Raw genomic sequence first — 12,701 nt, forward strand, 5'->3', positions numbered from 1 at the left:
TTGAACAAAATCCCAAATCTTTACTATGGCCATGTCCCCAGTGCCCCAACCAGTGTCTAGTTTCCAGCACTGCCCCCCCACCCCCAACAGAAGGCTCACTGATCAGGCTTTAAGTTTCCTCTGATTTCTTTCAAACCTATCTAATTTAATTCTTTAATTTTACATTACTCAGTATTTTCTGTGGGCTTATAGCACAAGGGTCCATTACGTTAGTTTCCATATTCTGAAACCACTTTATAAAGACCATCTTTACAAAGCTACCAACCCTGAGACAGAAGTATTATGAGGAAACTGAAGGTCATCTTTAGTAAGTGGCAAAGTCAAGATTTAAACTCGGATTTGTTTGACGCTAAAGCTCTACTCTTTCCTTTTTATACCACATGGACTCTCAGAATTGGAATTACTTGGTTGAATGGTGCTTGCCAAAGAGAGGAAAAGATTTTTATAAAACTGCCATTAGTAATGACTAAAAGTTCCAGCTTAGCCACACTATTACCGGTATTTGGTTATTAAAGATGAAAACATCAAATACGTTGTTTTAATTATTTTGTGTTTTTCATTACCAGCAAGGGTAAGCATTGATCCATTCTCATTGCTTATCCTCTTCTTATGCTTCCATGTGTTGACTCTGCAGGTGGAGGCTACCTAGGGCAGAACGCAAAGCACGTGACACATGAAATACTACCACAAATCGGGGCCTACTTGGGAAATAAATAACTACTTATTACCCGAGACCAATGAAGGAAAAAAGTAAGTTTACTAAAATATTTCTTTATTTGAATAAGGTCAATGTCATTTCTTGAATTCCAGCTAGCATCAAATTAACAATCAGAAAAAAACACTTGACAAAATGTTATCCAATTGAAATCAACAGTGGATAGAAAACCCTTTTAAACTTTAAAAGAAATATATTAAACAGGCAACATACAGATCTAAAAAGTTGCAAGTGGTGATTTTACATTAGATCTTATAAATTAAAAAATCCCCAATATAACCATTTGTTCACTATCTCCCTGCGGTAAGCACATGGACAGGAAAAGATAATCACATCTTAATATTCACAACTGTCACTTATGTTCTTTACAAGGATTGTACGTCTGCAACGCAGCGGGTCAGGCAATCTCTTATTCAAGTAATCTTTGTTTTCCCCAAGTTATCAAAAAGTACAACTGTCTGAGATAATATGTCACAAAAATCACAATCAGCAAAGCAAAAAGCTTTAGCAGGCCATCTTGAAGATGGGGGTTTTCATGGCTTGACCATGATCTGAAGATGCTTTTGTACGTTTAAGAGCTGTCAACCAAAGTACCAAGAGCTACAAGCAGCAATCTGGGTTTAGTTTGTAATTGTAATAAACCAGGAGTTTTAGTAAAAAGAACATTAAGTAAAAAATTGTAAGTATAAGAGAATCAGTGCACATTTGCTAATGTCATTGACAATGAAAACTTTACATCGGCTCTCAGCTCAGCTTTGAAGTTAACAAGAGACTTCTGTTCACCCCCCATCTTAGCACTTCTCAACAGCAGTGTGCTCAGAATCACCTGAGGTGCCTGCTGAATACTGATATTCTGAAGCCCCCACCCCTGAGTTCTGCTTCAGGTGGTTTGGAGCTGAGCCTGAAATCGGTATTCTTAACAAGCACTCCAGGATCCAGATGGACCACAGACCACACTCTGAGAAACACTATTATCCCTTTAATACATAACAAAATATTGTGGCCTCATAGAGTTTCAAGCTGAATAAAACATTCAAACAATTACAACACGAAGAGTTACATTAAATAAGAGTATTATCCATTATATTGAATATAATTGCATTTCTTTTTTAAAGTGGCATAAGCACAAAGACTTACACTAAAATTGTAAAATCAATTTTGTTTTAATCCAAGGCACCTGTAAAATACTTGCTGGTGTGAGAGAAGTTAAATTCAATTATATAAAATAGTACAGAAATGAAAGAATCCTGGCAGTGACTGACTTTTCCACAGAGAAAACATTTTTCTACAGAAATGAGCTACTTAAAGTTGACGATTTTGAGGAAAATAAACCAAATTTCCAATAATATGGTAACTTGTATGAACCGATTTACTGAGTGATTTTCAGCAAATTAAATCAGTACGAAAGAAAAGAAGGTTCATGCTCGTATACTGCATAGGTCTAACATTTCTTTAAGTTCAGGCACACGTGACCATGGATTTTATAATACTGGGTATTTCGCAACCTTTTATCTCAAGAGGATTTCCAAGTCTCATAGTCTACAACTGAAACATTCTTCCGAAGGTATTAATTTTTTTTCATGGAATAAGAGTAAATTCTGTGATGATCATGTCTCTGAAATATGAATTTCAAAATGCTAACACTACAAGGAAAAATGCTAGCAAAGCAGTTCTGTGTTGGAGTGGCTGTTGGTACGAGAGTGATCGTTAGAATGTTCCCGTTCAGCGTTCCGGGATAAAGGCTACTGTAAGAAAGCCGTGCTAGGACCGTTTGCATATGTAGTGCTAGTTAGGTACTGCTATAAGGCAGAGCTCTTTAGAGCCTTTGTATGGGTTTTCAGCAGTTAGTCCAGTCTGTAAATGACAACTAAGAGCAAATTTATGAAGGCTGTGAAGAATCAGATAGTGCTGTTTACAAAACGGTACTATTTTCGATTCTGTGACAAATGAAAGGTATCGTTTTCGCCAGAAGAGGTAAAGTAAAAGAATATTTTGAAGTCTACATCAGTCGTGAAAACAAAATGTCATTTACAGATTGTTTCTACTATACCTAGAACTATGTACAACAACCCCTTCCAGCCTGATGTTTCAAAGTTAACTTACTAACAAGTGCTTCACAATATCCTTAGTTCTGGCATTAAAAGAAAGAAATCAGAAGTACTAACACTATTTTTCAAATTTTGCCTTCAAAAACTTTAACACTGCTTCTACTACTGCCTTCTTGATTTCCACAAATATGCAGCATCACAATCGCCAGGTTGCATGGAGTGATGTAAGTCAGAATGCAGTGGTAGTTTTTAATGACCTTAAAATATACTCAGGACATGCAATCTGAGTTGAATTTAGAGATATAAACGCAGAGTAATTTTCCTAATATTGAACTGACACTGTTGGAACATAGACATTCAAGAATATGAGCAATCACGAAATGAACACATCACTAGGTAAAATACCCATAAAAACCATCGTCAGAGGAATGCTGTCACCTAAACGGGTTTGCAGGCAAAAAGCAGCTCTTAATTCTCCCCTCCAACTTCCTTTAAAAGTGAAATATATCATTGATAATCAGAAGGGAAAAAATACTTCAATAAACATTCTGAAGCCTATTATCCAGATCCTAACGCCCTCAGACAAAACATTCTTTGCTTTCAAAGGGAGCTGTATTAGGCTCAAGGACTGCAGGACTGAGTCTTCAAGTAGGAAATCCTGGCCTCTAAAAAAAAGGCTTTGGTTACAGAATAAACACGATGGGTAGCTCTCAGAACTCTTATTTTGGCAGGGGGCAAGAGGGCAAGGGTGCTTATGCTAAAGATAGAAACTTCAAACATCAGAGACTTAGGGGTAACTTTCATATATGGGGGTGCCCCCTTTCTGTTATTTACCCTCTGATTTATCAATATTCTGTTCAGTGGCTGTATTCTACTGGCCGGAAATTCACGGAAATTTAAATAGATTTATGTACTATGCACAAATTTACATATGGTTGTCTTTAAGGTTTATTCTTATTCAAGTCAATGTTTAAACAGTTATTTTATACAAAATTTAATAATTTAGACTACGAAGCAATTTAAATACTTCAATTCCCTCGAAAAGGCATTTTGTACATACATACATGATGCACACATATGAAAATCGTGTCAGAAGAATCATACATGACGCACACGTGTGAAAATCGTGTCAGAAGAATTTTTTGGCAGCTGCTTCTTGCTGAGTCCTACGGAAAAAGAGAACAAAGCAAAACAAAAAAAACTGAAAGAAGTTCTATATACATTGGAATGAAACAGGATTGCATAAAATTAAAAATGCCTTTTGAAGTATGAAATACATGAAGATAAACATATGTCCTACACATGTATTCCCATGTGAACTGAAACAGACTAGACATAATATTTGCTTTGTATGAACCTAATTTTATAGGTATTGAAAGTTCTATTATGGACCTTGATAACTTTATTGAATTATCTCAAGTTAAATAAATACAGAAAAACGTTGGGTCAAATTTTAGAGACTTACCTATACATGATATAACCAATGAATAACACCGTTTGTACCACTACAAATATAACAAAGTGCACCGTAGACAGACACGATGGAAATGGCGGTAGTTCTGGACATTTCAGTCTTTCATTTGCTGGCTATAAGGCAAAGAACTTTCTATTACAATTAGTCAAATCAGTATTTTAGAAAAGGAAATAAATGTGAAATCTTTATAAAACGCATGGTTTACTGTATAAACTCAAGTATTTTCATTAATTCATCTCATCATTGCCTTCCACCCTCTTAACTTTCACCACCAAACTTTTTGAAAGAGCAGGCAATGTGGGAAGGCCTCCGCTCTTTCACTGTCCTGTCACAAACTCATTGCTGTCTGGCTTCTACCTTCATCACAGTGACAATGATTTTAGTGTCCTTGAAGGTCACAGATCACCAATTCCCTCGACACTCCCAGTTTATACTTGCTGTACTAGAGCAATTATTAATAGCAGCATCCTCACTCTCAAAAGTGTTCTATTTCAGACAATTACACAGTTGCCCTACCAATGAACTACCTGACAGAGATAATGGCCTTTTCTCAGCTCTCATCCACCCCAATCTCCTAACATTCAACATCACTAATTAGTATTTTGGAAAATGTTTCTTTTCCTATTTCCATGATTATTCATTTTATTATAAGCAAGTAATTAAATACCAGGGACAAAGATTTCATCAAGGTATCCAGACAGAACGGCTTCTAAGGTTAGTTGTTCTCAATATGCTCACACCTATGGGACAAAGGTCTTCACTATGTATTCATATATACTACCCACAGCATCAACTTGGCCGTTGCAACAAAGGCAAGAGTTGGGGGGAAATAAACTCAAACAGAACTAAGGGAATAGATGACAATGCTTTGGATGGGAGGTAAAATGGTCAATAAGAAAACTATTAAGCTATATTTGAAAAACTGGAAGGGAAGAGGCAAATGCTACAAACATTTGTGAATTTTATAAGGGTTTTCAAAGCCAGTAAATAAGTTAGGAAAAAACTTAAAAGTTCCAGAGATCTGTCTTCTAAATAATATCTCCTATGCATGTTAAACTTCAAAAATATGCTACCTATTTTTAATATTTATTGCCTATCTCCAAAAATGTAGATGGGACTTACACTCCAAAAAAGACCTAATAAAGTAAATAAAATAAAACTTAAAAAAATGAACCAAGTAATACAGGAAAGTAGCTGGAAACAAACAAAAATCTTGCCTAAAGAAAGCTGCTATCAGTCAGCCAGTTTTAGATCTGCACTTCCTGAACAGCCTAGACAGAGAAATATGAATTACCTGGTGCCCGTCTGTCTAACAAATGGGTGTGTCGAGAGACATTTACCTTGTTCAGAGCCGTTTAAAGGTATCATTACTGATAACAAGAGACATGTTTTTAAAAGAGAACTTATAGAAAAGAACCTAGAACAAAAAAAGTCTGAGATTGTGATGACTCCACTAACTGGAATAGCAATTTATTTTTTAAAAAATTCTATTCAATAGGCTATGGAAGCATGATATGGAACACGTAGACATTTGAATCATATGGAGTAATTCTACCTTGAATATTAAGAAGGTGCACTGGCATTAATTTAAAAGTTAAAATATTTTCAGTGGAACATGTGGTTTTCCTTTCCAAAAGAAGACTGTGATAATCATAAACTAGAAGAAAAAAGAGCTTACCATATTTCGCTGCACTAAGTTATCTATGTCCCGCTTCACTATGTGGAGGTGCTCTTTGATGTCATTGAAGTGCTGGGTTGTCTCATAAACGCCCCCTGCAGATCCAGGATGCTGTATGCCACTGACCAGTCTGACAGTTTCACTCACGGAATTCCTGAAATAGGAAATCCTTTTACAATGGAATCACTAGAAAGATGATTTTTACAGTCAGAGATTTCAAATGGTTAGATATATTTCTAAACCCAATGCATCAGATTATAAAAAAAATAAAGAAAAAAACCCCAGAAACAAAATAAGTATTTTAAAAAACTGTCTTCAAGATTAGAAAATAGTTTATAAAAACTAGATTATGCCTTTGTCTCTTACTAAAGGTTGTCTAACCCCAGAGAATAATACTAAATAATCTGTGTTAAAAACAATATTATAAATGGCTTGAATAACATAATGGATGATACTCTTAATGAGCTTAAATCTTTCTAAGTGTTTAATGTTGTGCAGTAAAGGATTAACCCATCAGGCCTGGGCTGCCCAAACCCCGCACATTCCAAAGGTTTTCAGACCCGGCCCATGACTAGCCCCTGGGAGATAATCTCTATGCCCCTGGAATATCCTGCCTGTTAAGAGTGTCTTTGTCTACCTGGGGCCTTGGGCCAGGCCAACAATATGATGTATGTTTGTTTGCCTGGGGCCTTAGGCTGCAGTACCAGTCTGACCTCTAGGGGGACGGAAGATTGAGCAGTTAAGGTCAGTCATGTGGGTGCTCCATGCCTATGTGACTGACCCCTAATAAAAAAAACCCCGAAACCAAGGCTTGGGTGAACTTCCTTGGTTGGCAACACTTTGCACATGTTGTCATGCATCACTGCTGAGAGGAATAAACACTGTCCATGTGACTCCACTGGGAGGGGACAACTGAAAGTTTGTGCCTGGTTTCTCCTTAACTCCACTGTATGCACCTTCTTTCTTTGCTGATTTTATTATATATCCTTTCATTGCAATAAACCATGACTGTGAGTACAGCAGCTTTTCTGAGTTCAGTAAGCACTTCTAGAAGACCACAGAATCTAGAGGCGGTCTCAGGGACTCATAAGACAAATGTATCAATAATTCAATTTCTCTTTACAGTTCTATCAGATGTCCCCTATATACAAACCTAGTGCTTCAACCAGAAGCCAACTAAAGAACATCTATCTGTTTCAGATATGAAGGAAAAACTGGTGGTTTGGCATACCGAGCAATGGTGTGGTAATCTCCACCATGGTATCTTTTTTGAAGGGTAATTCTGACTTTATACATTTTACCTTACACTCTGACTTCAGAATATAATCCCCATGTAAGATGTGATTCCACTATTCAGATGTAAGATAAAGAGCTCTACCACTGAGTATGCCCTTTGGATATGAGTCTGTAAGCACGATAGTGTAAGAGACTACAATTTTTTTTTTTAAATAATGGCAGAAATGTAACAGGGCTATTTATTAAGAAAGAAAGAAACATTTCTGAATTTCAGTTTACCTGAAAGTATTACTACTCCCTTTCACCTGTCTTGGTCCTGATGTTCCCTGAGAATATCCTTCACAAAAAGCTTCTGTGTCTGGGATGCTTCTTCTAGTCCTGGCCCTTCCCTCCAAGAGGGAGGGTCTAAAATGGAAGGGCCAGTTCAAACTACTGCCTTTCCTCCATACTTTCCTCTCCGTGAGGCTTCCTTGTCAAATGCAACCATCCCCTAAACATCACACATACTTTTCTCCTTTGTATCTATATACAGTCAGCCCTCCTTTTCTGTGGTTTCCACATCCACGGATTCAACCAACCATAGATCAAAAATATTCAGAAAAGAAAATTCCAGAAACTTCTCAAAAGCAAAACACAGACAACTATTTACATTGTACTTACAGCTATTTACATAGCAATATGTTATATGAGGTATTATAGGCAATCAAGAGATGGTTTAAAGTACACAGGAGGTTATAAGCAAATACTATACCATTTTATATAAGGGAATTGAGTACCCCTGGATTTTGGTATCTGCAGGGCCCTGGAACCAATCGCATGGATATGAACGGAATACTGTATATGGGTTTTCTCCCTCATAGAGCATAAGCTACGCGAGAACAGTAATGTCTCTGATGTTCTGACAGCCTTCAACAGTTACAGTGCAATTTGGATGAATGAATAAATAAGTTATCTACCTTATTTCCTTGAAGTAAAATTTGGTTTAAAAACTATCAATAAAAGTTGGACTTCCCTGGTGGGTCAGTGGTTAAGAATCCGCCTGTCAATGCAGGGGACATGGGTTCAAGCCCTGGTCTGGGAAGATCCCACATGCCGCGGAGTAACTAAGCCCGTGCGCCACAACTACTGAGCCTGCGCACTAGAGCCTGCGAGCCACAACTACTGAGCCCATGCGCCACAACTACTGAAGCCCGCACGCCTACAGCCTGTGCTCCGCAACAAGAAAAGCCACCGCAATGACAAGCCCGCGCATCGCAACAAAGAGTAGCCCCCGTTCCCTGCAGCTAGAGAAAGTCCATGCACAGCAACGAAGACCCAACACAGTCAAAAACAAATAAATAAATTTATCAATAAAAGCTTTGCTAGAAGAAAACAACAAAAAAAAGGAACTCAAATATTAAAATTACTTAGTAGGTCAGGCTGAATGTTAAGTATAATAAAAAATCTTCAAAAATTCTACTTGAGTTACACAAGCAATGAAGAGTTAAAAATTTGCTACAAAATATCTCAAGTGCTTTCTGAATAAATGACATCTATTGATTAAAACTTCTTTGAATGGCATACATGCTCAAGGAAATTCATGTGAGTCTCAGCTTTTCCACTTAAACCCAAATTAAGAATTATATTCTACTATCTCTAAAATACTTAACCAAGAATAAAGCATCCCAGAATATACAACCTTCTCACATATCTCCATTTTAAAATACTGCTTCCCAGAACATGAACTTGCTTACATATACATAAATGTCTTTTTAATACACAAAGACTGAGTCATCATTCATTCATTTGCCTGTTGATTCTGCTAATGTTTATTTGCTACATGTTACGAGCCAGGCAATTTTTAGGGATATAAACTGTGCAAGAAAAATATAATTCCTGCCCTGCTGAGACTAACAGACTAGCAGGAGAGCAATGTGACAGAGGCACATCTAGAGTTCTATGAAGATGCATTTAACTTAGCTGGGCACCCACTGCTGAGTGTTAAAGGATAAAGGAGGGTTCTGTGAGGATGGGATTGTGACGGAAGGAGGGCATATGTAGCTTAGGGAATAGGTCAAGTGAAGAGGGCTGGATAGAACACCAGAGAAAAAAATACCTTTTAAGGAATAATAGAAGGATGACCAACAAATGAAGAAAACTAAGAAGCAGAGGCCAAGAACATCAAGAGTAAGTGGTATGCTAGAAGCCTTGGAAAAAAAAAAGTCTCAAGATAGAGGGGGTGGGAAAGGTATCAATTTCTACAGAAAGTCCAGCAGGATGAGGACTGAAAGGTACTCATTACAGGGCACCACTGACCGCAGAAAGAACAGTTCGGTGCTTTCAGGACAAATTACAGTGGTTTGGAGACGAAGACAGGCAGTTTGGTCTACTTTTTTAGAAACTCACTAAAAAGGAAGGAAAAAGAGAAGCAAGAGTAAAAATAATAGAAAGTGTCAATTAAAGGTTTTGTTTTGATTAGTTTTCAATAATGGAAGAGCAAGCCCTTTTGTATGAGGTGTAAGTTAAAGGTAGAAGACAGAGAAAGGATCATTAAAGAGCAAGGGTCAGAGAAGCAGAAAGAACGGGATCCAGGGCTAAGGACTAGCCTGGACAACAGCTGTGCAGATGGAGACAAGTGTGGGGAGGGAGCGTGCAGCACAAAAGAGGAGGTGAAGGAGGAGACAATGTCATCTCCCAGGGAGAATGTCAATGGCAGGCTGAGTTATGGGGCTTGAAGAGAGTGGTGAAGATCTTGAATCAGAGTAGTGAAGATACAGAATGAATAAAGATCACTGAATAGCTTAAATATTATATTACAGGGACAGGCTGAAGGTACAGAAGATGATAATTAGGAGCAAGATTCCAGAAGAATATGTGAAAATATTCATGTGAAAATGCCTAGCACAGTACCCAGAATGCAATAGGTACTCAAAAAATCTGGTAAAGGTAAATATGAAATGCTAAATGCTGCCTGCTCACCAAAAAGAACTTATTAAAAAAATTACAACCGATTAATAACACAGTCAACACATACAAATAGCAAAGTTCAAAGAACATTAGTAACTCTGTCCACTGAAAAGGCCCAGAAGCAACGACAATCCGGTAGCATTAAGCACGACACTGTCTCTAAATACCACTTCTCACTAAAAGACCAGGGCTCCAAAGAAAAATGCCTTTGACACGTGTGGGACAGAAATGTACAAGAGAAACCTGGAAAGTCTTACACCTGAAAGGAAGGAAGCTACCAAAGACTACTGGGGTTGCATCAAAAGGATGCAGAAGCTAACCTGTAGGGACAGCTAGCTCCCAAAGACGAAACAATCTGAACGGCAATTATAAAGACTAACGTAAAACAGCAAAACATGTTAAACTCCACGAGTTGAAAAACAATCAAACAAACATCACCTCCCACTATCTCATCATTTAACCTTGGTCACTGCCAGGGGACCAACTCGTTATTCTAAAAAAATGATAAAAAAGAATCAAGTATTTATCCTGCCATTCCTGAACTATTTCAGGATAACAAGTAAGTAATCAGAGAAATTCTTTTTACATGGAGAGGGAATCTTAGAATCAGAGTGTCATCCTTCTTCAACCTCTAATGAAATGATGGATTTAGGCTGCGGCCACCACTGGCTAAAACTCAGGCTGATGGAGACACTTTATAATGAAGGGCTCAGGCTGACAAAATCTGGTTATTAGTAACTGCTGGACTGGGTGATGGGGATCTGAGAGAAGGCCCTTATATTAGCCTCAACTTTTTTGTATGTTTAAAATTTTCTATAATTAAATAAAAATTGGCAAGGACTTATGGTATGCTAAAAATAGCACCTGAGAGTAGAGATAATGAGTACTAGTTCTGACTGTTTTCATATCATGATCTTTTATCATTCAGAGCCTTTCCCCCTCTTTCTGTAAACTGCAGACAACTGAACTACATGCTTCTGCTAAAAAAAATTCTATGATCCCCTAAGAGCGTGAAAATCCATGAAGACGCAAACCACCCTTTCTATGAAAGGCAAATATTTCCTATCTCTTTGCATTTTTTTCTGAAGCTTATTCAGAAGAAAAAGCTTTAGAGGACAAGTTCAGAAATTTGAGTTCAGCTTTTACATTAGCTTATTGCATGCATGACATGTGTCCTTCATTAATAAGGGGGAATTTACATGGATTGCTAACTACCCTAAGTAAGTGTTTGCATGGATAATACAACTGGGTGGCTAGGCTTTGCTAACCACTAACTGAATCTTAAGATGTTCTAGTATTACTCTTAAGTAAAACAAGCACAAAACAGTATCTAAAGCATGCTACCATTTACATCAGAAAGAAGGAGATCTAAGAAAATACACATGTGGAGAAGAAACAGAGGAAGAACAAACCAGAAATGAATGGGATGAGTTACCAACAGGGGGTGGATGGGAAAGAGCTAGAAAGAAGGAGAGAATGGAAGTGGGGCAGCAGTGATGAAGAGGAAGTGATACCTCAATGAATATATCCTGGCTCCTAGAACCATAGCATTCACATACCCTTCGTATACCCTAAATATAAACAATTAAAATCAACCAGGATGTAGGAGAAATGCAAACACTAACAAAAAACCTAACTGTATTATACATGAATATCATAACCATACTGAAGAGAGTGGGGAAGAAGAGAACTAAACTAACTACCTGGAAAATAGTGTCTGGACTAGATACTGTAGGGCCAGAGGCAAAAGGAGCTTTACATAAATCATAAATCCATCACTATATGTGTTTCTCATTAGGGATATGGCTTAATAATTTGACACCACTTTATGTATACTTTATGCACACACTAAAACTATACCAATAAGTAAATACATTATAGATAAGAACCAGGTTTCTCCCTATTGGAGAAACAATTTTCAAATAGGGAAAGGAGGAAGGCTAAAATCAGCCCTTCAGTTTTCAGTTCAGTCCAGTCCAACCAAAATCCAAAGTATCTGTATAATCTCGTGGTATACAAATGTAGAGTAAGGGATACAAAAATATGTGTATATGTGTGATTAGTATACATTCACATATTCCCTAGACCTGCCCACTGAGAGGACCTAGAAGCAATGGCACCCCACTAGTAATGAGTATACCTAGTGCCCAGATCTTGGTTTCTAAATACTTTTCTCCAATAAAAGGAACCAGGGCTCACTGAGAAGTGGTTGATTCTACAGCTGGGGCACAGAAAATACAAGATGAGCTTGAAACATATTACAGTACCAGAAAGTAAAGAAATATTTTAAAAAGATGGGGGTTTGTTGAAAGAACACAGAAGCCAACCTGAAGGAGTTCCTAACGACCAGAGCTGGAACAATTTGAACAACAAAATAAATAATGATAGTACAGGATTATAACCCACAGAATAAATAATCCATGAGTCCACACTGATATAAGTGGATGAAATAAATAAATGGGGGAGAAGGAGGAGTGGTCCTTATAGAATGCCAGTAAGTAGATACAGAAGGAATTATGGAAATAGAAAAACGAGCATTTGGTAAACACCACATTCTTGTTTCAGATAAAACATCAATGGATGCTAAAATTAGTGAGCCAAAGG

The 12,701-nt window shown here is 37.4% G+C and overlaps 1 protein-coding gene across 2 annotated transcripts in view; it reads right to left on the reverse strand.

Moving 5' to 3' along the window:
- Positions 1-735: 735 nt before the first annotated feature.
- LMAN1 (lectin, mannose binding 1) overlaps positions 736-12,701 on the reverse strand; it is a 29,061-nt gene continuing 17,095 nt past the window's right edge. For both annotated transcript variants that reach the window (XM_060029154.1, XM_060029153.1), the window contains exons 11-13: positions 5,916-6,069; positions 4,229-4,350; positions 736-3,929 (exon numbers count right to left, since the gene is read on the reverse strand). In XM_060029154.1, the coding sequence (XP_059885137.1) occupies positions 3,893-3,929; positions 4,229-4,350; positions 5,916-6,069 (313 nt within the window). In that variant the 3' untranslated portion in view covers positions 736-3,892. The remainder of the gene's footprint in view (positions 3,930-4,228; positions 4,351-5,915; positions 6,070-12,701) is intronic.

This window comes from Delphinus delphis, chromosome 13, assembly GCF_949987515.2.
Source record: "Delphinus delphis chromosome 13, mDelDel1.2, whole genome shotgun sequence".
In the NCBI taxonomy this organism is placed as follows: Eukaryota; Metazoa; Chordata; class Mammalia; order Artiodactyla; family Delphinidae; genus Delphinus; species Delphinus delphis.